Genomic DNA, 25,654 nt, shown 5'->3' on the forward strand with positions numbered 1-25,654 from the left:
AAGATGCCAGTGCGCCGTGCTGTCGTCTTAGACCCGTACGTGCATCCTTAGATAAAGTGTCACCGAGTCACGTCAAAGGGCCTCTGTGACACTTTTAATGTCATCTAAAGGGCACCTAACAATTTTACAATTTGTACTGCATCTTGAGTGGAGAGGTTGATTACTAAGTCCTTGATAGGTGTTCACCCGCCTATCAGAGTGGTTCACTTTTTCCCCTCTACAATCTCTATCTCCCTATCTCTCTCTATCTTTATTTCTCCCTATACCTCTCTCTAAATCTCCATCTATTTTTATATCCCCCTCCCCCTCTATCTCTATATATTTATTTCTTCCATCTCTATCTATCCCTCTCTCTTCCTCCCTCAATCTCTATTTTCTCACACCTCCTCTCACTCTTCCCATCTCTCTCTCTTTCTCTCTCACAATTGCAAACATAGTTTGATTATCTTTTGTCATATTTAGATCCCTATAAGTGGATATATAGTTGATTTGAAGCTTGGCTTCTCCATTGATACCTTTTTTGCACAAACATGATTTACTTCATGATCTTCTAATTGATCTCATGTACTACACAAATATATGAAAACATTGACCATAATTTTTCCTAATTAATCTTCAAAACCAAAACTGCAGTTGCTAGTTCTAAAGTTATGCTCTAAATCCTAGGCTGATCGATTGTGTTTAGCTGATTAAAATCGGTGTAATTCAATTTTTCCCACAACCAGAATCGCCTATACTAGTTCAAATAACTTGTGAAGGACGGTGTAAGTGCACTCCAAGATCTCGGGAATGAATCAAGACCTTACACTGTTCGATAGTTGAGCTCCTCTGGAATACACAGACGGAAGGCTTTTTTTACAAGTCCCCTCACATACAATTAGACATTATGAGATTGACGTTGCTAGGCAGAACTGAATCGATGGCTAATTTCAGAGTAGCTTTGAAAGCACTGTCCGTAGCGGAGCTTGTAGGAAATGGAAGGGGTTGTTATAGACGGTTGGCTTCGATTTCATTGCGCTCGTTTGCCTCCTATGTATGCCCATCTTCCAGGGCTATTATTTATGAGGAACATGGTCCTCCTGACAAAGTTACCAGGTAACATTTCCCCCTCATCAACCTAATGCCTCAAATATATTTAATCTTCGTTACTTAATGTAGGTCAACTGAATGGGGATCATTACCTTTCATCTTATGGTATGGCCCCGTATTTTAAATTGGGGCACTTGATGCCACAAACGTTTTTGATCGTACGTATTCCACTTCAACTTTTGGGTTGTTGTTGATCTGATCTGTATTTTATCAATTTGTTGGTCTGCCTGTTAAATTTTCATTTGCCGAGTAGCCATCTAATCTTGGGATCAGTATGTGCCCCTGTGATTTAAACCTTTTTCAACATGATGAAAATGGTTGCTGTTTTTAACTCGAAGATTGTAGCATGCACCATTCTATGTGTACTACCATATCCTATTACCACTTCGTTCTCTTGGTGCCCGGGATATTCTTGAAGTAGGTCCTTTTTAAAGTGAATGCCGGATTACTCAACGCTATAACTAACTTAAGCCTTAAAGTTGATTGCTCATGATATATTTTTTGACAGAGTAAACTTAAGCCTTAAAGTTGATTGCTCATGATATAATTTTCGACAGAGTAAGTTTTTTTTTTTGTCTTCTCAGAACAGGATCAGTGTCCTCTTGAACGCAACTGCTAAGTTTTTCCCATGCAAGTATTCCATATAAAGCAGTAAGTGAGCTATATGTGTTCCGGTAATCCTTAAAATTGTGAAGAAAGTTTCTTGATTTTGTTACTGACAAAGTCTTAAAACTATGAGCAAGGGTGCACACATAACGCTTCTATGGCTGAGCTTGTAGAATCTGTTTCACTTTTGTAAACTATACTTAATTGGAGCTTAGCTTGAAGGACATTTTTGATATGCATGACCAATAACAATCATGCCATGGAATTGGGAAAAATTTGATTAGACGATTTGATAATCTAACAAATAAAACATCATAAGCATCTGACGTTTGTAGGAAATTGAGGTCCTCGTTCTCTTTGTCTTTCACTTGCTTCCACACATGGCATCTAGGCTTATGTATGTTGTAGATGGAAATTATCTCTTCTGATTTTGACTGCTATTTTGTGAAATTCAATGAACACTACAAGATCGATCTTCTTCATTCTGATAACTCATTGTGTATTAAATTGCATCCATGTAGTAACATTTTTTACAAATGAAGTACAGGCGACTAGTAGTAGCAAGGTGATATGGCAGATAGTACTAGCTACCAAATTCATTTCATTTGTTATTTTATATAACTCACTGTACAGAGATCTCCTTCATGCTAACGGTTCAAGGTTGCTCAAAATTGACATCAATTTATGAAGAGGCTTGCTTAGTTTTTATCAATGCTATTACATGTTGTGGTTTCAAATAGACATTAACTTCAAGTTGAACCCGATATAATTTGAAGTAATTCACTTAGCAAGCCCATAGTGTCAAGTAGACCCGCTGGCTTAGCACGGTCCAGATAACTAACTGGGACTGTGTAAATTATTGGCATAGGAACCACCTTGTTCTTTCAGCCCACGAAATTGAACATTGGAGCATAGAGTTAACCTTTAGGTGTGAGAATTATGGGAGAGTCAGAACTATTTAAATAATAAGAAACAACAAAACAAATGCTTCAACAATTCAATCAATAAAATTTTATAAAAGATGTGCAAGAAGATCAACAGCAATTTGGAACACGTCTTATTTTTCTTTCCTGCAGGAAATAGTACAATTAGCTGAAACCTAAGTTTCTGGTTTGGGTTTGAGAACCCGGTTCGACGGTTCGGCAAAATTTTAAAAAGGGGTTTTGGGTTCGTTAGTACAAGAAACAATGTAAAAATTATTTAAACTGTTGGCTTGATGGTGATGTTTTGGTGTAAAAAGTTGATTGGTGACTTGTTTTATGTTGTCATTGATGGCAACTATATTTTTATAGTCACATAAGTCTTGTAAGCCAACTGGTAAAGCATAACCGGTAGAGAAGACAGTTTAACAGTGAACCGGCAAATAGGTCTTCAACCGGTAAACAGGAATAGAGTTGCATTCAAGCAACCGGTACAGGCGATTGATGAAGAGTTGGATGATGCGGTTTTACAGGAGTGACGGAGACAGGTATTTGGTGTTATATTCATGACCGCATTAGCAGATTCAACAGGATGATCGAGATTTGATGTACAGAGGAGGCTATCTGGAAGAACACTTAACCGGTAGTGATAGTCACTAAGATCGGTAAACCGGTACAGTTTTGTTTTATTTTTGGTTTGTTATGTCGGTGGCCGACATAAGTAAGGTGTGCAATGTAAGTTTGTCTAGATTCATTGAACCTAGGAAATTGTTCCAAGGTTATGAGCCGACTAAGTTGATGTCTATAAAAATGGTGATGAGGTATGATATAAATATATGTGTAAGAGTGAGATCATTAACGAAGGATGCGAACTTGATTGTGCGGTGATTAGTGAAACTCTGTATTGATGTGTTGTTGAAGTTTTGGAGGAACTGAAGCGGATCTTATTAGACACAGAAGTGTTATATGAAGATCATTTAATTGTTGTTATCCTAATAGTTGCAGTAGTCAAATCCCTTAACCGGGTAGGTCCTGACAGGCCTTAATCTGTAAATCCCCTAACAGGGTAGCTCAACATCTGAGTTTAAATCCTCTTGCGAGGTTGCTCCTAACAGGGCTCATCATAGCAAATCCCTTCACCGGGTGACTCCTAACAGGGTCTGCTCCTAACAGGGCATATTTGTAAGACCTTAACCGGTCAGAGATTTCTATTCTGCAGATAGTGAATCTTGTGGGTACTAACTCCCACTATAGTTTTTCCCTTTTGGGTTTCCACGTATAAATCATTGTGTTATGGTTGGCATGTTTTGTGTAGTGTTTGTTTATGTGATTATTTTCTTTGCATGCCTATTGATTTTAAAGTTGTTAAGAGGTGTAATCAGATGCTTAAGGTTTTTGCTTGCATTGACCCCCCCCTCTCAGTGCCTTATAAGTTTATCATAAATAACAAAACCACCATAAACTTGATCTCATTTGTGACTTACAACTGAAGAAGTGTTGAATGTATACAAATCATATCCGACTACTGATGGGAATAAGAAGCTAATTGCAATTTAGCTTATGTTTATTTTAGGAGAAGATTGGGACTCTAAATCTGTGTGGAGATCAGCTATTCTATTACAAGTATTGTGTATATCTTAGATTGTAAGGTCTGATACAAGTTCAGGGATTTCTGTATTCAGTGAGTCCAACTGCTTAAGTGTGGAAATCATAAGTGAGCTCAGGAAATTGAATAATTCTGTTGCTGTTCATAAGCCGAGGATTGTAAATTAGAATGAGCTAATGGATGGGTATTCTGCTGTTGTGATTGAGCACGGTTCCAGTACATTGTATAAGGTTAACAAGTAAGAGGTCAAAACTCAATTGTTTGCTGCTTTTTTTATCTTGCTTCAGACATAAACAAAATTTGAATAAATCTATCAATTGTCTATTGCTGTTCATAGTAATTTTAAGTCTTAAACCTGCATAATAACTTGCAAAACAATCACACAAATCTGCAAATCTGAAACACATATCTCTACAAACAATAAACCTTCATTGCTATAAATTTTATGAAATTTTTCAAAGAAAAACATAAATTTGGGCACCCAGGCGTCCGGGTTCGCCCCGGACGAATTGGCTCACCTGGGCACGGACCCTGGCTGGACCCAAAGGCAATCCGAATCAGGGCCCGAACCCAAACTGGTACCAGGACCTGAACCAGGTGAACCTTGCAACTTATGCTGAAACTGATCATCCTCTCAACTTGGATATGAATTGGTCCTATATGTTTTATCTATCAAACTAACAATCATTCATATCAAAAACCTTCCTTTCTATGCTTGAATCTTGATTTCTCATATGATAACACTGAGTGCTTCCTAGATATTTCAAGTTCAATTCTATGATATCTCTTTATTAAGTATGAAAATAATATAGTTGCTAGGAGATTGGTACTGGTATTGGTATGGGAGCCGTTAAGCCATTTTATACAAAATATGTCAAAACTAAAAATAAAAAACACTTAAGTAAAAATAATGACCAAAATTTAAATTTAAACTACAATTTTCTAAATGTTAATAACCTAATTAAAATAATAATTATTAAAATAAATACAAAATTAAAAGTACAACTAATTTACTTAATCAGAACTGAAACATGTAAAAATTAAATATAATGAAGTTTAATTTAAAAAAAAACAAAAGTTCTATAAACAAACATATAAAATATTAAAATAAAACTTAAATCTAAACCAAGGCATACTCGGGATGGCTAAATGGGAGGGATACATATAAAACAAGGCATTCACTAAAGTTGCTCAAATTTCCAAATGTGTAAGTTGCAGACGCATTCCATAGATATTTGAGTTCACATACACTGTCGTGTACATTATGTTTGACTTTAAGAAATTCATATAAAACTGAAACATGGTATAATGCAAGGAAGCAATAATCATTTGGGGAATTAATCAGCAAAACAAAAGTATAAGATTTTTTCAAAAAATTGGGAAAAAATCGGGAAAAATTCGGAGTTACAAAAATACATAAAAAAATTGCAGAAAAACAATCAAAAACTACTTTTTTATATATTTTTTGGCATTTCCATAGCATAGAGATATTGTAGGCAAATAAAATAGACACTTGAACACATGAATTGCATGAAATAGATTTCCATTGTTTATATTCATATCACTGATTACGTTGCACACAATATTCTACACCATAAATAATATCTAGATGGTGATAGATGTCAAAATGTCAATTACAATATAGTTTGTGACTTTGAACAAAGTCAACTTGTAAACTAAGTACAAAATTCCAAAATATCAAATGTAGGCAATGACATGGTAGAGGGCAGGAGGCCCTAATGATGAAGATCCCGGGTGATAGCCTATCCTAATCCGTTCAACCCATTGAGGACCAAAGTTGGCTTGCCTCATGATATCAAAATCTTCAGTCTCAAGTGGACAATCAACAACAACATAATCATCATCATTATCAGCATCATCAACAACAATCAACTCACACTCTGGATATATCTCATCGAGGTCAATTGGCAAGCCATCCTCAATAGTTCCTGATTTTGCCCATGTAGAAATTAGTGTTTCCTTTACAAGTGAAAAACACAATGAATAGTGAATACACTTTCAAAAACTGCAACTATATATTAATATTCTCACCTTGAGCTTTCCTTATCTTCAAGCGGAGGTTGTGATGAACAAATACCAAGTCATTCATCCGTTGTTGTGATAGGCGGTTGCGTTTCTTGAAATGTACGTGTTCAAAAACACTCCAATTACGCTCACAAGCTGATGAGCTGCATGGTTGGCTCAAGATGCGCATTGCCATCCACCTTAAATTTGGTATTTCATCTCCAAAAGAAGCCCACCATGCAGCTGAAAAACACATTATATGGAGATGATATTGTAAGACTAAGATTATATGTCCCGTAGCCAGCCAAGGAAGGAAGGTAGCAACAAACTTAATGAGCATGTTGGCAAAATAAAGAGATTGTCAAAAGTTTATATAGTCTACCTGGTTGAATGGTCTTTCTGCTTTGTATAGCAGCCCTAGAAGAGAGAAAACCCTTTGAATGCTTGTATACTTCCAACTCTATCGTAGCCGCATCAAATTTTTCCAAGTCAGGAAACATTTTTTCCATGCACTTGAAGAAGCCGTGTTTGATCTCAGCATCAATTTCCATGAAGTTAGTCTTATAGATAACAAAGGATTGAGCAAGTATCCCGCAATATGGAGAGGAGTGTGCATCTGTCCATCCCATCTCCTATCAATTATGTCCCACAATGGCATATACCTATCCTTGTTATTTTCCAGCTTACTCCTTATCACCTCCTTGGCCCTATCCATGGCCTCATACACAAATCCTATGGGGGGTTTTCCCCCATCCGCTAGTCTCAAGACTTTTACTAAAGGTCTGAAAATTCTACAATCTGCTCAATTGATTCCCAAAAGGTGGTAGAATACATATACTCTGCCATTGCTATGCCATTTGCTTGAGTTGTGAAGCCAGACTCCATCCACTCAGCTGAAACAAACATTCGCCTCAAATTACCTTTTTGTTCACATAATGTTTGTAATGCAAGGAAATACGTTGCAAATCTTGTCACCCCTGGTCGAACTAGCTCCTTGCTTCCTGTGAAAGAACGCATTATAGCCAAAATCCTTGTGTGATTATAAACAAATTTGGTAACCTTGTGAGCCTTTTGAAATGCTGCCTTAACCCATTCAATTTTTCCAATGTCCTCTAGGGTTAGATCAAGGCGATGTGCTGCACATGGTGTAAAAAACATGGAAGGGTATTTATCTGTCAGAAGTCTCCTTGCAGCAACACAAGCAACAACATTGTCTGTGATAAATTGAACCACATTTTGTGGCCCTACATTGGCAACTACCATGTCATACATCTCAAACAATGCATTTGTGGATGTCATCATATTAGATGCATCCACAGATTTCAGAAAAATAGTGCCAATCTCACAAGAGACAAGGAAGTTAATGAGAGTTCGGTTCCTTCTATCTGTCCAACCATCTAACATGATACTGCAACCAGTTTTAGCCCACTGTAACCGATGTTGTTTAACAACATCTTGAACATCCTCTATTGCATCTTTCAACATACCAACCCTCAATGACTCATAAGACGGGGCTTGAAACCCAGGTCCTACAGCTGCAAAAGCATCTACCATGGGTTGCCAATATGGATTTTTGGAAGCATGGAATGCCATGTGAGAGGAATACCAAAAATTACCAATGGCCTTCTTTGCTTGTTCAGTGACAGTTCTCCTCCATCCTGTACTCTCTAGAGTGGTTTGTGATCCTGGTGTAGTACGAGGTTGGAAGAAAGTATTAATGTTTCCTCCACCTGTGTTTGATCCACGTGCTATAGAATTAGGTGTTGACCCACATTCCCTGAAACTCCCATCTTCGCCATCCTCCTCACCCAAATGGTTCGTCCTGGGATCTACAGAACTAGAACCTAGTTCAACCCCAATTCTTGCCTTTTTTGCCTTACTCTCAGCAATCCCGTCAAGAGATTGCTTTGCCTGATATGAGACATCTGCAGGGCATGCTTTGCATATCACTGTGTTATTTCCTCGTTCTTTGGACAAATGCCATTTGAAACGATAAATTCCATCACTGATCTCTTCTAGACACCAATTGCACTTGACCTTCGTGCTACCAGGAATTGTTGTGCAATGTGTCCACGCAAAGTCTTTTTGACGTGACATTCTGATCAAGAATCAGATATGCAAAAACATTACACTTAGTCTTTATTTCCGAGGGATCTAGGGTTGGGTTTGTGTATAATAATTGCATTTGAATTTCATTGACACGAGAAATTGCAAATGTAAATGTGATTGAATTTCAATACATAATCTAGTACAGTGGGAAGTTGCTCAATGTAAATGTAAATTGCAAATGTAAATGCGATTGAATTGCAAATGTAAATGTGGGAAGTTGCTCAATACATAATCTAGTACAGAAGACCACAAACAACAGTGACATTAATTCATAAATTTATGACATCAAGACAAAGAAATGATAGTAAGAAGTCACACAGTTATATGGGCACCTATATCAAACCTTTAACCGTCAAATAATCAATGATAGTCATGTTTATAAATAATCTTAGAGGTAGGTGTAAGAGCAGTGTTTGTGTCAATGTGAAGGCATGCATGTTGGCATGACAAGTATGGATCAAAATACACTTTAGTTCCATTTCAAATCAAAGGACATCGACTATGTTTATGATATGAAATATAAGGATAAAGCACAAGTAAATTCTGATGCAAGATTGTTGGCAAGTGTTAAGAAGAGTAAAATGTCTATTGGGGGAGGACAACATTACAGTGACATTTGTTATAAGTAAAGCGCATATTAAAGATTATATCAGGATTAATTTGAACAGAAAGATGATACATCACTCTAAAATAATTTGATGCAAGATTCATAGTATGACTATGACCAACAGTTAAAGCACAAAGACCCTATAATTTAATAGCAGTAAGAGTAGATTGTTCTTCTAAAGTTGTTTGTCAAGTTTAACTATGCTGCTAGAGTAGATTGTTCTAGTTAAAACTTAAATGTATTAAGTCAAGTATAACTAGATAAAAGTATATGTTTCTGATAAAAGTTTAATTATTTTTTATTAGAAAACTTGACTTAATATTTTTAAGTTTTAACTAGAACAATCTACTCTAGCAGCACAGTTAAACTTGACAAACAACTTTAGAAGAAAGCTTGGCTTAATATATTAGATGCACAGTTAAACTTGACTATATATATTTTTTATATACTAAGTCAAGTTTAACTGTGCATCTGATATATCAAAAATTCTAATATATTCTGATTCAGAATACATATTTTTTTTATGAGAATACATATTTTTCAAGAAAACGTATTTATCAGAATACATTTATTTTTTATCAGAATTTCTGATAAAAAATAATGTATTCTGATAAAAATAAATAATGTATTAATGTTAGAATACATTATTTTTTTATCAGAATACATAGTTTTCAGAATAAATATTATTGAAAACCCAAAAAATGGGAATATGGCATGACATAATACGTATTTTGTAAAAAAAATTAATTCTGATAAATATGTTTTGTGATTTAAAAAAAATTCTTGAAAGCCCAACAAAATTATCAACATATGGAAAACTCGAAAAAAATATTTGGAAGAAATCAACATACCTCTGTTTGTTGCAGCACCTGAATGATGAATCAACCTCGCTCGGCTCTGTCGCAGCACTTGAATTGACCTGGTAGAGAAGAGACGAAAATGGCAGGGAGGAAACTTGCGTTTAACCTCCTACAACCCTGCGTCCGTTATAAAGGCGTCGCGATGATTTTTTCCCGTGATTTTGTGATTTTCGCGTGTTGTTTTTACCTTATTTATGGCACCGTTTTATTCGCGATTAATCGCGTTAAAGTCGTTGACCGATTTTCCGCGATTTTTTTTGGGAATTAATCGCCAAATCTGCCGATCCGCGATTAATCGCGATTAGTCGTGATTTTTTCGCGATTATTGCTTCTATGGTATAATGTTTTGTTATGTCAAAACAGTAACTTACAAGTTTAGAACTACCAATGTAATTTCCTTGCACAATAATAAATATGAGCATACACACATTGAAAGTGTTCCATATAATTCTCTCAAAATATGTGAAGTCATTTTTCTGACTTTTGGTAAGAAAGTAAGTAAGCCCTAGGAGAGTTGTTGTGACCATTTCACACATCGCCCCATCGCAAATGGGGACCCCCTCTTTTTGCTTGTTTTTCGCTCGTTTTCGCTTTCGTTTTTTAGGGTTTTGTTAGTCAGTTAGTTGTCTGGATTTAGGGCCAAGCCTTAGGGTTTTAAATTTTGCCTTTTCAAGCCAAAATCCAGTTGTTTTTTGAGAGCTTTTGAGCTTCTTTTCTAGAATGCAAATTTTGAATGCAATGATTTCGCCAAAATGGTCTAATTTTCAATTGGAATGTTCATGCAGAGCTTAAATTTGTCTAAGTGTTGACCGGCAATGTGAATTTCTGTCCGATTGAATATTTTGACCAAATTTTGACTTTTTTGAATTTTGATCCTGGGCATTGGAATTGATTTGTTTTCGCCTCGTGAAGTGTTAAAATGTGAAAAATCTTGTTATTTTGGCCTGTAGGAGCAAAATCGCTCATGTCCCTCAGTGAAGGACGGGAGCTCATTTTCAAATATCCCATCGTCCCTGCAGAGTCCAGACAAATTTTACGTTCGAAGTAATGGAGAACGACGAGATCTTTCCATTGAATATAAATTGAAGATTTTCATGAGCACAAAAATGCCTCCAGGAGGAAAATCGCTCCTGTCCCTCAGTGAAGGACCGGAGCTACAATTCAAATTTCGCCTTGTCCTTGCAAGATTTTGAAAACTTAATAATTTGAAAGGGTCCGAAGGAAGATGCTTTGCCAAATGAATATAATTTGATATGCAAAAACGAAGGAGAATGACCTATATTGACTAAATCGCCCCTGTCCCTCTCCAAGGGACCAGGGCGAGGTACCTTGTAGCTCTCGTCCCTCTCCCAGGGACCAGAGCGATTTCCTTCATTATGCAAAATCTAGACAAAGGTCAAGGCAAGTTTACGTTCAAAAACAAGGGAAAACATGAGATGAATGCGTTGAATATAAATTGAAGATTTTTGGGACGTCCATACCAGTGTTAAATGCCTAGTTCGCTCCTGTCCCTCAGGAAGGGACCAGAGCGATTTTTGATATAATTGCTTTTCTTGCAAAGTTGCAGACAATGTCAAGGCATGAACGAATAGAGTGAAGAAGGACGAGTCCGTTGAATATAAACTTGGAACCTAGCAAAGTAAGATAGTGGCCACAAAGGGAGGATCGCTCCTGTCCCTCTCCAAGGGACCAGGGCGATACAATGGTGATGATACTTCCTACGCAAGTTCAAGGTCGTTCCTCCAAAGTTCAGGGTCGACACAAGTCAAGACAAGGTGGCGAGGGACGTTTCAAGGCATTTTCAATCAAACACAAGCATCAAGGTCGTCACGTTGGAAGGGTTTGCGCGTTAAGACCCAGGATCGCTCCTGTCCCATGGGAAGGGACCAGAGCGATATTTCCATTAAGGCATCGATTTCAAAAGACAAGCAAGTGTTAAGCGACCCCAAGGATCGAAAGGACGTCATTACACGCATTGAAGATAATTGTAAGTTGAAATAAACAAGAACAAGCTCACAATGATGAATTTCGCTCCTGTCCCTCAGGAAGGGACCAGAGCGATGTTGAGTATATTGATCAATTCATGCAAGATTTTGAACGTCCAAACATTATCAATCAAGCTAAGGAGTCCATATCGCTCCTGTCCTTTGGACAAGGACCAAGGCGATGCTATTAAAAACACTCACGTTCCTTCAAGATCAAAGCGAAGCGAGGACGGGTGAGGTAAAGGACGTTATTTTGAAGGCAATAAACAATGGACCAAGGTTAAACGTTACCAACTTGAGCTCAAAATGGAGAAAAATCATGGATCGCTCCTGTCCCTCTCTAAGGGACAAGGGCGATGATCCTTATAACATCAAAGGTACCTTGCAAAAGCAAGTGGGACGTGCGTGGAATGGACAAGCAATGATATTATTCGCCTTACAATGGAAGTTCGAAGGTCAAAGATACAAGATGAACGTGAAGACATGGAGATCGCTCCTGTCCCTCTCCAAGGGACAAGGGCGATGTTAGGCAAAACACATGATATTCTTTGAAAATCACGTTAAGACAAGGACGCACAAGGTTTTAAATGGCATTTGGAAGATGATACAAGGAAAGGATCGTACCAAAATGGAGAATTTCAAGCAAAAACCTTAGGATCGCTCCTGTCCCTCTCCAAGGGACCAGGGCGATAATGGTCATGAGATGCACTTGCTCGCACAAGAAAGAAATTTAAATTCGAAGGACCACCAGATGATCGATTTGGAACGTGGAAATGAAGGAGTTGAACGTTGAAAATGCAAAATCAAGACCAAAATCATGGATCGCTCCTGTCCCTCTCCAAGGGACCAGAGCGATGAGGTACGTCCCTTTATTTTCATATTTTTGGCGCCAAATTAAACAATTCAAATTTCCTTAAATGCTAAATCGATTTAAAATTTGAAAATCTTGTTTATTTAGCATTTAATATGGCGTTAAACATTTATTAATTATTTTGCCTTTATTAGAATCGAAATTTGCAAATTAAAAAACGCAAGGCATTAATAATTAATTATTTAATTAATAAAAAATCGATTTGAGCGCTCAATTAGGCAAGTCGGCCTTGTCATTTCATTGCAAATCATTTAAAAAATGGTTTTATTTTTATCAAGTCGGCCTAAGGGGTGAAGGATGAACGCGCTATATAAGGGGGGTAAAAACTATCATTTCTACATCATTTTTACCTTTCTTCATGCGAATCAAGGAGAAGCGAATATAGTGCGAAGTGTGTTCAAAGGTGGTGCGAGTTTCATTCATCCAAGGGTGGCGCGCTTAGTTATCAAAAGGTGGTGCGAATCCAAACCAAAGGTGATGCAAAGTATATCATCAAGTATAGAGTGCGAATTACGTTGAAGACCAAGGGTGGTGCGAATTTGAAGACCACACCAAGCGCGAACTCGAGGATATATTGAGGCGAATTTGCTAAGGACTTGGAGACCACACCAAGGCGAATTTGAAGATCCATTTGAAGACCACGCCCAAGGCGAATTTGAAGATCCATTTGAAGACCACGCCAAAGTGCGAACTTGAAGATCCATTTGAGACCACGTCCAAGGCGATAATTGAAGATCACGTTCTCTCCAGAGGTGGCGAAGTCAATTTTGAGGAGATCATATTGAAGATTACTTTATACCTCAATTTTGCCTAGGCAAATTTTGTTTTTGCATTCTAGAGTTAGCTCTCTATCGAGGTATGGCGATTTAATTATTATTGTTTTATTCATTCATCGTCATATTTCAAATTTTGAAATTTTGAGTTTTGAAATCTCTTGGCTCAATCGTTTTTTTTTAGGAAATGATAACTCTAGAGACTTATCATGAGGTTTCCTAAAATTTATCTCTCTTATTTACGTTATTTATTGCAAAATCTATTTCTTATAATGAAATGTTGTGTAGGTATGGCGACCCCAAAGGCGGGAGCATCCACCAGTCGCTCGGCTCTCATGAAAGAAGATCAGAAGACCGAAGAAGTGGAGACCAAGATCGTGTCCAAGTGGAGCAACATTGGAGATACAAACTTGGGGAACTTTAGCACGAAGAAGTTTCGAGAGGTCCCTTACATCGGCAAGCCATCACCTGTCGCCCGGAGAATAATAGAGAGTGGCATCATCAAGGCGGCCGGTTTTCCTCCAGCCATTTAGTGCCACGAGTTGATGATCGAGTGTGCCCGTCATTACAATCCACAGTCCAGGACAATTGTGTCCAATGAGGGAAACACTTTGGCGTACCTTTCAGAGGAAGCCATAAGTGAAGCTTTCCATCTTCCAGAGCACAGGGACATGATATACAAGAGCATTGAAGGAGCCAGATCAGTGTACGATGATGATCCAGATGCTTGCCTAAGCATAATCAACAAGAACTGGCTACTTAAGAGTCGTCCCCGTCTGAGCAAAGTACCGAACACACCACACAGGATTGATTTCCAGGAGGAGTACAGAGATTTGATTACCATGCTCAACAGAGTTACAGGAGCACCTCATGCCTTCTATTTTGAGAAATGGATGTTTTACTTCATCCAGGTGATTGTTCAAGGAAAGGGTACCATACATTGGGCTAGGATAATTAGCCATTGCTTAGACGTACAGTTGAGAAGACTCAGGGCTACTAAGTCCTTCCACATGAGTTCATACGTCATCTATGCCTTAATCAGGAGCGTTGAGTACGCAGGACTACCTCACAGAGGAGTGATTGGAAGAGGACCCGGCGAGGTCAGAGCTTGTGAATCCTATACCTACTTGCATCATCCACCAGGGAAGAACTACAAGTTAGTCAATGATACTTTCACGATGAACATCACAAGGACATTGCAAGGAGGGATTCACAACAGATTATCTCAGGATGCCCAGGAATTCATCAAGAGGTACGGTGCTTGGTTCATTCAGTTTCCCAAGTTCACTTACATTAGAGTGTATGGATGTCCTTTACCTCCATACATGTTGCCGAGGTACCCGACAGACAGAATTGTGTTACTTGAAGTAACAAGGCAGTTGGCAGCATATGTGAAGGCATTCAGACACAGACATCAGAATGGAGTTCAGGTACCTATTATTTTGGGTAATTCAGTTGAGGTATGTCCCAATGTCTCAGCCATGGATGACGCAGAGAAGGAGTTAGCCTTGTATCCTTTTTCATCTTTTGCTTGGAGGAATAGTTTTGATCCCCATGGACATTTAGAGGAGACGGTCGGTAGAAGATTTAGACATGAGCACCAAATTGAAGATTTTATGATGAATCTCCTAGATGATCTCGAAGTGAAACGAAAGATACATTCTAGATTGCCTTTGGATTTCATCAGGAAATGTAAGATTTACAGAGTAGCCGACCAAGCTCAGGACAACGGCAGGCACATCCAATCTTCATATGATAGAGAAAGTAAAACAATCAGTTTGAATTGGAATGAGCCCGAGGCCGTGGATTTAGATGATTTGATGGCACCAGTCTTGTCTTGTACTCGCAGATGGGTAGACGTTCAGCACCAGAGGTTAAGAGAACAGGGCATAGCCATGTCTTTTACTTTGGAAGAAAAGCCAGCCGAAGGTGGAGCCAGTGTTAGTGAAGGCAATCCTAATCCTAGGAATTCAGGTGAAGGTAACCTTCGATGTGCCAGTGAGGGCAATCTCCATTCGAGAGGTTCGAAGAGAAAGGAAAGATCAGAAAAGAAAGAGTCTTCCAAGAAAAAGCAAGGTGCCAACAAAGATCAAATACCAGGTACTTCTTCCAGACCAGAAGATAGAACAGTTCGAGTGGAAGAGTCCATGGAATCGATGGTACAGAATGATAGACAGGAGGAAGGACAGGCACAGCATGTTTCATCCGATGGATCTCTCCAAGACTATGATTTAGAAGAAGATAACGAAGTAACATCTCCTCCCAGACAAGAAGAAATAGTACATAAAGAAATTCAAGTTCAAGAGACAAGATCAAATATCCCAGATTGGTTGAAGGAAAGATTGACTAAGGTGATCGTAATTGAGGACGAGGACAGTGCAATTGATTTAGAGAGCCTCGTGGGACGTTCACATATGACAACAGAGAAGAAGAAGGCTACAAAGATGTCCAAGATGATTCGAGATGAGACTGGATCTAGAAAACTGCAGATAGCTACACCAGCAGCAGACAAATATGAGGGTGAGATCCTAGCAGAAGACTATCATATACAGACTATTGAGTTAGGACCATCCACAGCAGAGCAGACTTTAGATGATGCCACCGACACCTTTGAGGCATTGAAGGACAAGTTTAGAGAAGAAGTGGAAAAGAATAGAAAGCTTGAGAAAGAGGTTGGTGCATGGAGGACATATTTCAGTCACATCAATGAACCTTTGGGACGTCAGGATCCAGTTAGATCACCATTGCAGGCATTGCCCCTTCAATCGATCAATGAAGCAGAAAGATTCAGGAACCTGGTCCAGCGTACATGTAGTTGGATGGATAGATCTCACACGGTGGCCATTGAGTTTGTTACAAGGATGTCGAAGATCACCCACCAGGCTATCCAAGTTCTTGAGATTATTCACAGATTGATGGCAACAGTAGCTGCATTTGCCCATACCAAGGACGTTGTCATCCCTGTCTTGAAAGTTATAAGACACACATCCAGAAGAATTTTAGCACAAGAGAGGATCTTAGAAGGTGATTCTCACAGTTTGTTTCAGTGGTCAACCTTACTCCATATAAAGAGTGTTCTCTTCGAGGACATCAGTGTTAGATGTGGTCAAGTTGAGGAGGTGATCAATCCGATCCAGGACAGAGTATTTGAGGTACTTCGTACCATTCTTGGCAGAAGGATCGAGGTCGAGACAGATGTGGATTTACAAGAATTTGAGGATAGAATCAAGATCATCTTTCGCAAGGACGCAGATGTTACAGATGAGCAGTATGATCAGATGTATGCCACCATGCTCCTGATTGATAGAACAAAGGAACTTGAACCTACTTGGGACACAGCTCTTCTAGATGCATTTGATCAGGTCATCCACTTAGAAGAGAGTATCAAGAATCTTCCCGAGATTCCAAGCACAGAAATCGAAGGAATCGTGACAAAATTCATTGCATATGCTAAGAAAGAGAATTGGAAAGGGAATAAGATTCTAGATGAAAGGTTGTTACAGATGACATGACATCTTATTTCTCATTGGTTGATACCTCCTAGATTTTTGTGCCAAATTTAATATTTGGCTATGTATTTAATGTTGTTCAGTAAAAAGGAGGTCATTTGTAACAAACCCTAATTAGGGTTTAGGTGTCATGATCTTGTCCATTGATTTACTTTCAATCTGGACCTTTCATTGTAACTGGGGATGCTATTTATACCCCCATTTTTCATTTCATTTGGTAGGATAGAAAAATAGAGTAATAGTGAATTGTGTAAGAGATAATAGTTGATAGAAGAGAGATTAGAGTTAGAAGCAATTTTTATTTTGTAGCAAGATTGAGTCTTGAAGAGAGAAATTCAAGCAATTGTTGTATATGATGACTTGGAAATCAATAAAATATTGAAGTTATGGTGTTTTGTTGCAAATTTCTTAAGTTATCTTCATGGTTGTTGGATGTACTTGAATCACGCTCAATCAAAGTAGTTTGTTAATTTGAAAGACTAAGTGTGAGATTTGATATTTGGTAGGATTTGCAATCCAAACCACTAGCTTCTTGCTGATTGTAGGAACGCCTTGCGTGGTCGACTGGAGAACATTTTGAGTCCCTAACCTTCAAGCATTTTCGTATCTAGGATATGTACCTTCGTAGTAGTGTCCTTGGTCTTTGATGCATTGAACATCATTATTACCTTAGAAGATCGCACTAATTTCAATTGAGTTGTTATCTTATGGCAAAATTGAAGTTGGTTGAGTCTTGCCAAATCTCATTCATGCTAAGTCGTTCATAGGGTTAGGCTAGATTAGACTTCCTTAAACCCTGTCCTTTTGCTATTTTTTGAAAGCTCTTTTTAGTTTAGTAGAATCTTCGAGCTTTAGAATCCGTAAGACGCCTTGGAGGAAACAGCAAATCACATCATACCACTAAAAAAGCTTGTCCACACGTGGAGACCCCACTAAAAGAACCTTGGAGTCCATCTAACTGATCCTTTTTGCAGATCTTCAGCAGTTAGAGACTATTTTCTCAAGAGAGGATAAGATGCCTGTCGGTATTTTATTCTGTGTATGATTGTGTATGAAATACACGTCAACAAGAGTGCACGCTAAACAAGCCCATTTGGAGAAGAAATTGGTGATTGTTAAAGGGCCAACCCCTTTGAAAGTCTTGTTGAACGTGTTCAAGGTTTGTAAGCAGAATTAGTCAAAACAAGGTAGAAATTAGCGCAGCAAGTAGAAGTCTGTCAAAACAGCAGGTTGTATGAGAAAACTACAATTAGAAATCTGTCAAAATAGTAGGCCGTACATAAATAGTATAGAAAGGTTAGGACTGAGAACATATAGATGCATTTTTTTTTCTGAGTTTAAATCTGAAAAACCAGTCCAATATTCTGCTGTTATTGAGTGAAAAACTGTGCACTGTATTATTTTCTCTGTTAGAGTTCGTTGAGGTCCTTTTTTCCTGTAAATCATAGGCTGAAACCCAAGCAATGGTTAAAATCCAAAATCTAGTTTTGGTGGAAGCCCATTCTGCCACGGCTTTTAATGCCTGGAATTACAAAATACTCACCATTGCCGAGTATAGAAATTGAGATAAAATAATCCTGAAAACAAAAAGCAGATGGGTATCAAACTTTGCTGATTTGACAACTGTCATAAAGAAGCTTTACTGTTGTTGAAACTATTTGTCTTTAATGAATTGGTCCATGAAGTCTGAAACACCATTTCTATTGGCAATTTGTGGGAAAGTCCAAAAAACAAATACACCTTAGAAAAAGGTTGTGTATGGCATTTTGATTTTGTCTTTCTTTCTGCAAAGTTAAGTGAAGGTGTATCTTTGGCTGAGCATCTTTTTAGAATGAAAGATCTATTAATATTATAGTTTCCTAGGTTATTAATGCTCAATAATGTAATATATTGTAATTTTAGTTTCTTATTAGAAACTTTCTATTTTGTATTTCTTTGTAATTCTTTATAATGATCTTCATGATCATTCGTAAATACAACAATAATTTTCTACCAATTATGTCCCCATAATATGGTATCAGAGTAGAAAGAAAATTTTTGGTATCAGAGTAGAAAGAAAATTTTTGTTTTTTCTAAAAATTTTTGAATGAAATTATTTATCAGTGAAAATACAAATCTAGGGCCTGTGATTTTTTTTAGAATTCGAAATTCAAATTTTTTTTCTAAAGGGTTTTCTTTCAGGCGATTTTTTCTACTGTTCTTCGTGTTTTCAGTGGCGGATTTCCTTTTAACCAGACCTTCGTCCCGCGACGCCATTAATCCTCTGCGGGTGACGTGATTTTTTCCACCTGCAAATTTTTTTTCTGCCATTTTTGGACGGAAATCTGCATTTTTGATTAGGGTTTTTACCCTTTAGATCAAGTCGAATTTTTTTTCTGATTGCAAATTCTTGGTGGGTTTTTCGAGAGATCAACTGAGTTGTTTTCATAATTTTGTGGGTGCATCGTTTTTCGTGCCTCAAATTTCATGCCAGTGGATTTCAATTCTGATTTCAGATTTTTTTTGGGTTTTTCGCAAGGATTTCTAGGTTGTCTTTGGATTTTTCTAGGCCAGCCGAATTTTTCTTGAAATCCGTGCCAGCCGTACATTTTTTTGAAGTCTGTACCTGTATCTGCCTCTGTTTTCTGCATTGGGATTTGTGCCTTGTATTCCTTGCTATTGCCTCTTCTCTGATTTTCGTTTTCCATGCATTGGGAAACGTGCAAGATGGCGTCATTGACCAACTTGATGTTGGAAGGCAGTCAACGATTTAATGGCAAAAATTATAACACCTAGAAGCAGCGCATCCTGACTATTTTTGAATATCATCACCTTGATGATCTTGTTTTGGGAACAAAATCTCGTCCTACCACAGCCGGATCAGATCAGGACAACTTTGATGACCGGAATTGAGAGGTTGCTATGCTTCTCAAGCTCTCTGTCACAGATGACTAGTTACCTCAAATTTCTTTCGGCAAGTCAACCTCAAAAATTTGGAAGCATCTGAAGGAGTTGCATGAGACATCTGACAAAAGTCGAGCATTCTTCTTGAAGAACCAGTTGTTCTCCACCATGATGGATGAACGCATGTCCTTACGGGAGCATCTCATGAAGATTAAGGACATTAGAGATCAGCTCGACGCTATTGGTCGGAAAATGGAGGAAGAGGATATGGTAGTCATAACCCTCAAAAGTCTACCTAAATCCTACGAGCACTTCATAGAGACTCTCAACATTACGTCTACGAATGTTGATCTGAAATTTCCAGAGTTATGTACCAGACTTTTGCAGCAGGATCGCTGGAAACAACAGTTTGGTAGCGGTGCCACTTCATCCTCCTCTGAGCAAGCATTTGCATCCAAATCCTTTCACAACGATAAAGGCAAATTTCAGTCATCTCAGTTCTCTCAGTCGAAGGGCTCTAGTTAGTCACAGGAAGGCTTGAAAAAGAAGAAGGTTCAATGCAATTATTGTCACAAATATGGCCATCTGATTAAGGATTGTCGCAATCGGATGGCTTCCGAACAACGAAAGCAGGGAGGGTCTCAACCTAAGGCTAATGTCGCCGAGCACACAGAGCAAAAAGAGTCTGCCTTTTATGCCTTCATGGCTAAAAGCCCTGTCGACCATGTGAAATCTTCTGCTTGGTATATTGATTCTGGTGCTTCTTGGCATTTCACTCACAGGCGTGATTGGTTTACAAAATTCACTCCCTATACTGATTCGGTTATTTTTGGAGGAGGTGAGGATTATACAGTTGTCGGCAAGGGCAACGTCAGATATAGTCTGGTGGGAGGAATCTCATATTCCTCAATGTGTACTACGTTCCTGGCATGGAACTGAACCTTCTCTCTGTGAGTCAAATTATGTGGCATTCTCCTCAGCTTGATGTCATCTTCAGTGCACATAAGTGTTCTATTATTGATCGTGCGACACACACTACAATTGCTGTTGGTATTGAGGATCATGGTCTTTATAGACTTGTGGATACAGGTGATTCTCTTGAGCATGCCTTCGCAGCAAAATCCTCCTCTATCTCCCGTCTATGGCATCATCGATATGGTCACCTGAACATTCATCATCTTGCTCAGCTTGTTCGGGAAGATTTAGTACATGGCCTACCTGAAATTCAAACTCAGAATCAACGAGTTTGTGAAGCTTGTCAGGCTGGGAAGCAGCCCAGGACATCGTTTGAGGATGGTGACTCATGGTGAGCATCTAAGGTACTGTAGTTGGTCCACGCTGATGTATGTGGTCCAATGAATACTACTTCTTTTACTGGGGGTAGGTATTTCTTACTTTTTGTTGATGATTACAGTCGTAAGATGTGGGTGTACTTTCTTAGATAGAAATCAGATGTGTTTCCTATATTTCAGAAATTTAAGGCCTTGGTAGAAAAAGAGTTTGGTTGTTCTATTATTACTGTTAGGTTTGATAATGGGGGGGAGTTTTGTTCTACTGCTTTCTCCACTTTCTGTGATACACATGGCATAAAACGTCAGTTAACCACACCATACACCCCTCAGCAGAACGACATTGTAGAATGTCGTAACCGCACCATTACAGAAATGGCTAGGTCTATGTTGGAACACAAAAATGTTCCTAAGAAGTATTGGGCAGAAGCAGTGTCTACTGCAGTCTATCTCCTTAATAAGTCTCCCACTCATGTTGTTAAAGGGACTTCTGAGGAAGCCTGGACTGGTCGCAAACCCAAGATCAGCCATTTGAAAGTTTTTGGCTCTCTTGCATATGTTTGGATTCCAGATGCGAAGCGCTCTAAGTTGGATTCCAAGAGTCAGAAGCTTATGTTTACAGGATATAGTGACAACCATAAGGCCTACCGGTTATTTGATGGAGACACTGATCATTTCATCTTCAATCGCGATGTTGTCTTTGATGAAGATCGAGGACCATTTCAGCTTTCCTCGTCTGAACAAAATTCTGAGGATCAACCTTTGAAGGCTTCTGATTAGGTGTCTGTCTTCCATTTGGTTCACTTGATGGAAGGGATGATGCAGATTTTGTATTTGATGATGCACTACCTGAATTTCCTTCGGATGATGCTAATCTTCCACCTGTTCCAGATCCTCTTCCACCTCCAGTTCCAGTTATTCCTCCTCCATCTGATGTTGGCACATCTACTCTCCGGCCTAAGTGGTGGGCTAAGACCATCAGTGATCTTCGTCCTGATGAGCTCATTGAGGGTAGATCTTCCAGAAATAAGGGCAAGCAACAAAATACCTTTGCTCTCATGGCTAGCATTCATAGTATTTATGAGCCTCAGACTTATACCGAAGCAAAAGGGATTCCAGAGTGGGAACAGGCAATGGACGCAGAATACCAGAGCCTTCTGAAGAACAACACTTGGGTTCTCTCTGATCTTCCTCTAGGGAAGAAACCCATTAGCTTCAAATGGGTCTATAAGGTCAAGTATCATGCAGATGGTACCTTAGATAAATACAAGTCCAGATTAGTTGCTCGAGGATTCACACAACGGGAGGGCATTGATTATGAGGAGACATTTGCTCCTACTGCCAAGATGAGTACCATTCGTCTTCTTCTCGCTATTGCAGCTCAGTTTGGATGGAAAGTCCATCAAATGGATGTTAAGAGTGCCTTCCTCAATGGTGAATTGTAGGAAGAAGTCCACATGACGTAGCCTCCTGGTTTTAAGGTTGCCGGCGAAGAACATCAAGTATGTAGACTCGTTAAAGCACTCTATGGACTTAAACAAGCACCTCAAGCGTGGTACATTAAGATTGATCAGTACTTGGTTGCTCATGGTTTTCAGCGTTGCCCTTCTGACAGTAATCTGTATATCAAACACTTTGGTGATGATATTCTCTTTTTTGTTGTCTATGTGGATGACTTGATCATTACTGGGAGTTCAACACATTTGATTGCAGAAATCAAACAGGATCTGTGCAAGGATTTTGATATGACAAATTTGGGGCTTCTCCATTATTGTTTAGGTGTTGAGGTTTGGCAGACTGATGGTAGCATTTTTATTTCTCAGTCTAAGTATGCCAGGATCTTGCTTGATAGGTTTCGAATGCAGGATTGCAAACTTGCTTCCACACTTATGGAGACTAGCTTGAAGTTGTCAGCCAAGTCTGATTCTCCTCTTGTAGATGAAACACAATTCAGGCAACTAGTGGGCAGTCTCATCTATCTTATTGCTACTAGACTTGATCTTAGTTTTGTAGTGAGCTACATTTCACACTTCATGACAACCCCCCAAGGCTGATCATTGGGTAGCAACGAAGCGTGTGCTGCGTTATGTGAAAGGCCCCTCTGATTATGGACTTCTTTACACTAGGAGTCATGATCCTAGACTCAGTGGGTTCACAGATTTAGATTGGACAGGCTCGGTTGATGACAGGAAATCAACCTCTGGATATGTGTTCAGTTTGGGATCCGGTGCAGTCACTTGGACTAGTAAGAAGCAATAGGCAGTGGCTCTCTCCTCGACAAAAGAAGAATATCGGGGAGCAGTTAAGGCAGCTTGTGAGGCAGTTTGGCTTCGCCGGATGCTTGCGGATATGCAAATATCTCAAGCAGGTCCGACTCTCTTGTTCTTTGACAATCAGGGAGTTCTCAAACTTGCCAAGAATCTAGTCTTCCATGAAAGAACCAAACATGTAGAGCTTCATTGTCATTACATTCGACAGTTGGTTGAAGACGAATCCATTCAGTTGCTGTATGTTCCTACAACGGAGCAGCATATTCTCACCAAGCCCCTCAGTACATATAAGTTTGTAAAATTCAGGGGGTCTATTGGTGTAGTTAATAGATTGAGCATTAAGGGAGTGTATTAATATTATAGTTTCCTAAGTTATTAATGCTCAATAATGTAATATATTGTAATTTTAGTTTCTTATTATAAACTTTCTATTTTGTATTTCTTTGTAATTCTTTATAATGATCTTCATGATCATTCGTAAATACAACAATAATTTTCTACCAATTTGTCCCCATAATAAGATCTAAGATATTAGGTCATGGTTGATTTTGTGATATGGTTGCCCTAATCATCAACAATTTGTTTAGTAGCCAGAAACACCCATGGACAAAAAATGTGACCAACAAATTTTTCTTGAAACCAAATGCATTGTGCAACAGTGATGCAACATACAAACCATAGCACCAACGCTACTTGATACCAAAGCACACGGCAATACTAGGAAGTGCATGATGGCATAAGAGAATGCCCACCATCATAGAAAAACACTAGCGAAAGACTTACATGAACATCATGTAATGAAATCAACATGACGGGGAATAGAAGAATTAAAACTTCCTCACAATTGGCAATAGGTGCATGCTCACATCATCGACACAAACAAAAGACAAGGATAGAAGGGATGAACGCACACTAAGGCTCAATATTTACACATCCAAACCTACAAGTGAATACTCCAAAAATGGGTTCATCACACCCAAATATCCTCACAAACAAGCCATGACCGATCAGTCACAAGGGAGACGTGACATCTCACTTTACAATCACTAGTGACTAAGTGACTAACCAAGCACACCACGAGACACAACCACAACACTAAAATGAATACAACTAACGGAGGACAAAGATATTGCCAAACTAAGAAGATAGGCATTTAGGTCCAAATTGCTCCTATTGCTAGTATCAAGTCCCTGAGATAATTTGGAAATTGCATATATTACAAATGAAATTGCCCTCATGCCAGACAGTTGATTTCAAGCAATCTACAGGGCTTGAATGGCAAGTGGGTTCCTAGAAGCACAAAACTGACTTCCAAGGACATCCAAAGGGTCCCCTAGAAGCCTCATGACATAAACAAGGCTTAACACAATGCCATCACCCCACAAGACAAAATTCAAGGGCACAAATGTAAAATCCCTACAATTTATTTTTTCCAGATTTCGTACTTTGTCTCCCAAATGTATTTTATCAAACAGTTGGTGTTTAAGCTTCTGTGTAGATTTCTGAATTGCTGCAGGTTTGTAAAACACTTTGAATGTTTGTAGCGTTTTAATGCAATGTTGTCACATGATCATTCACAACCAACTTAACATTTTTTGCAAATAAATGAAGACTACACAAATTGGAAAAATACTGTCGTTTCCATTCAATATTTGCTGTCATGAACATATTTACAATTAGAATGTATAAAGATATCTAACCTTAAAACCCAGCAGCATTAAAACTTGGCAAAAAGCTGGAATTAGCCCCTTGCATTTTGCAACAGCTTATTTACTTTTGCACTAACAGCAAACAGAGGTGACCTGCACTGGAGGTATCGCTGTTCCAATTTCATGCACCCAGCAACACAGGAAGGACTAACTTCAGAAACAGAAAACAATATCAAATGCCTTGGAACTTGATACCTCTTAGTTTTCTAGTCCAAACTCCTACATGTTTTCCACACCAAACTGAGCCACTTTAACGCCTAACATAAGATAAACCCAGCAATAAAGTGAATCGTCCAATATTAAATCTGCAATGTCTCTGTTTGGGCTGGGATTTGTTGATGAAATCCTTTGACCGGCATATTTGAACTCATCTATCACTGGCGATGATCAGCAACTCCCCAAACCGCTTCAAATCTGTCTTGGGTTCACACACCAAACTCGTTATATGCTGCATTACCTGGTAAGGAAGCAAATCTCCTCAAAGATTAATATACATGTCCCAGCCAGCAGTATATCATTTAGTCACACCACTCATTAATTCAT

At 38.6% G+C, this 25,654-nt stretch overlaps 1 protein-coding gene across 1 annotated transcript in view; it reads left to right on the forward strand.

The window, feature by feature from the left end:
- Positions 1 to 681: 681 nt before the first annotated feature.
- Positions 682 to 25,654, forward strand: part of LOC131071601 (enoyl-[acyl-carrier-protein] reductase, mitochondrial) — a 203,356-nt gene continuing 178,383 nt past the window's right edge. Inside the window, exon 1 of the mRNA XM_058007509.2 lies at positions 682 to 1,095. Coding sequence (XP_057863492.2) covers positions 887 to 1,095 — 209 coding nt within the window. The 5' untranslated portion in view covers positions 682 to 886. The remainder of the gene's footprint in view (positions 1,096 to 25,654) is intronic.

Source organism: Cryptomeria japonica, chromosome 11, assembly GCF_030272615.1.
Source record: "Cryptomeria japonica chromosome 11, Sugi_1.0, whole genome shotgun sequence".
In the NCBI taxonomy this organism is placed as follows: domain Eukaryota; kingdom Viridiplantae; phylum Streptophyta; class Pinopsida; order Cupressales; family Cupressaceae; genus Cryptomeria; species Cryptomeria japonica.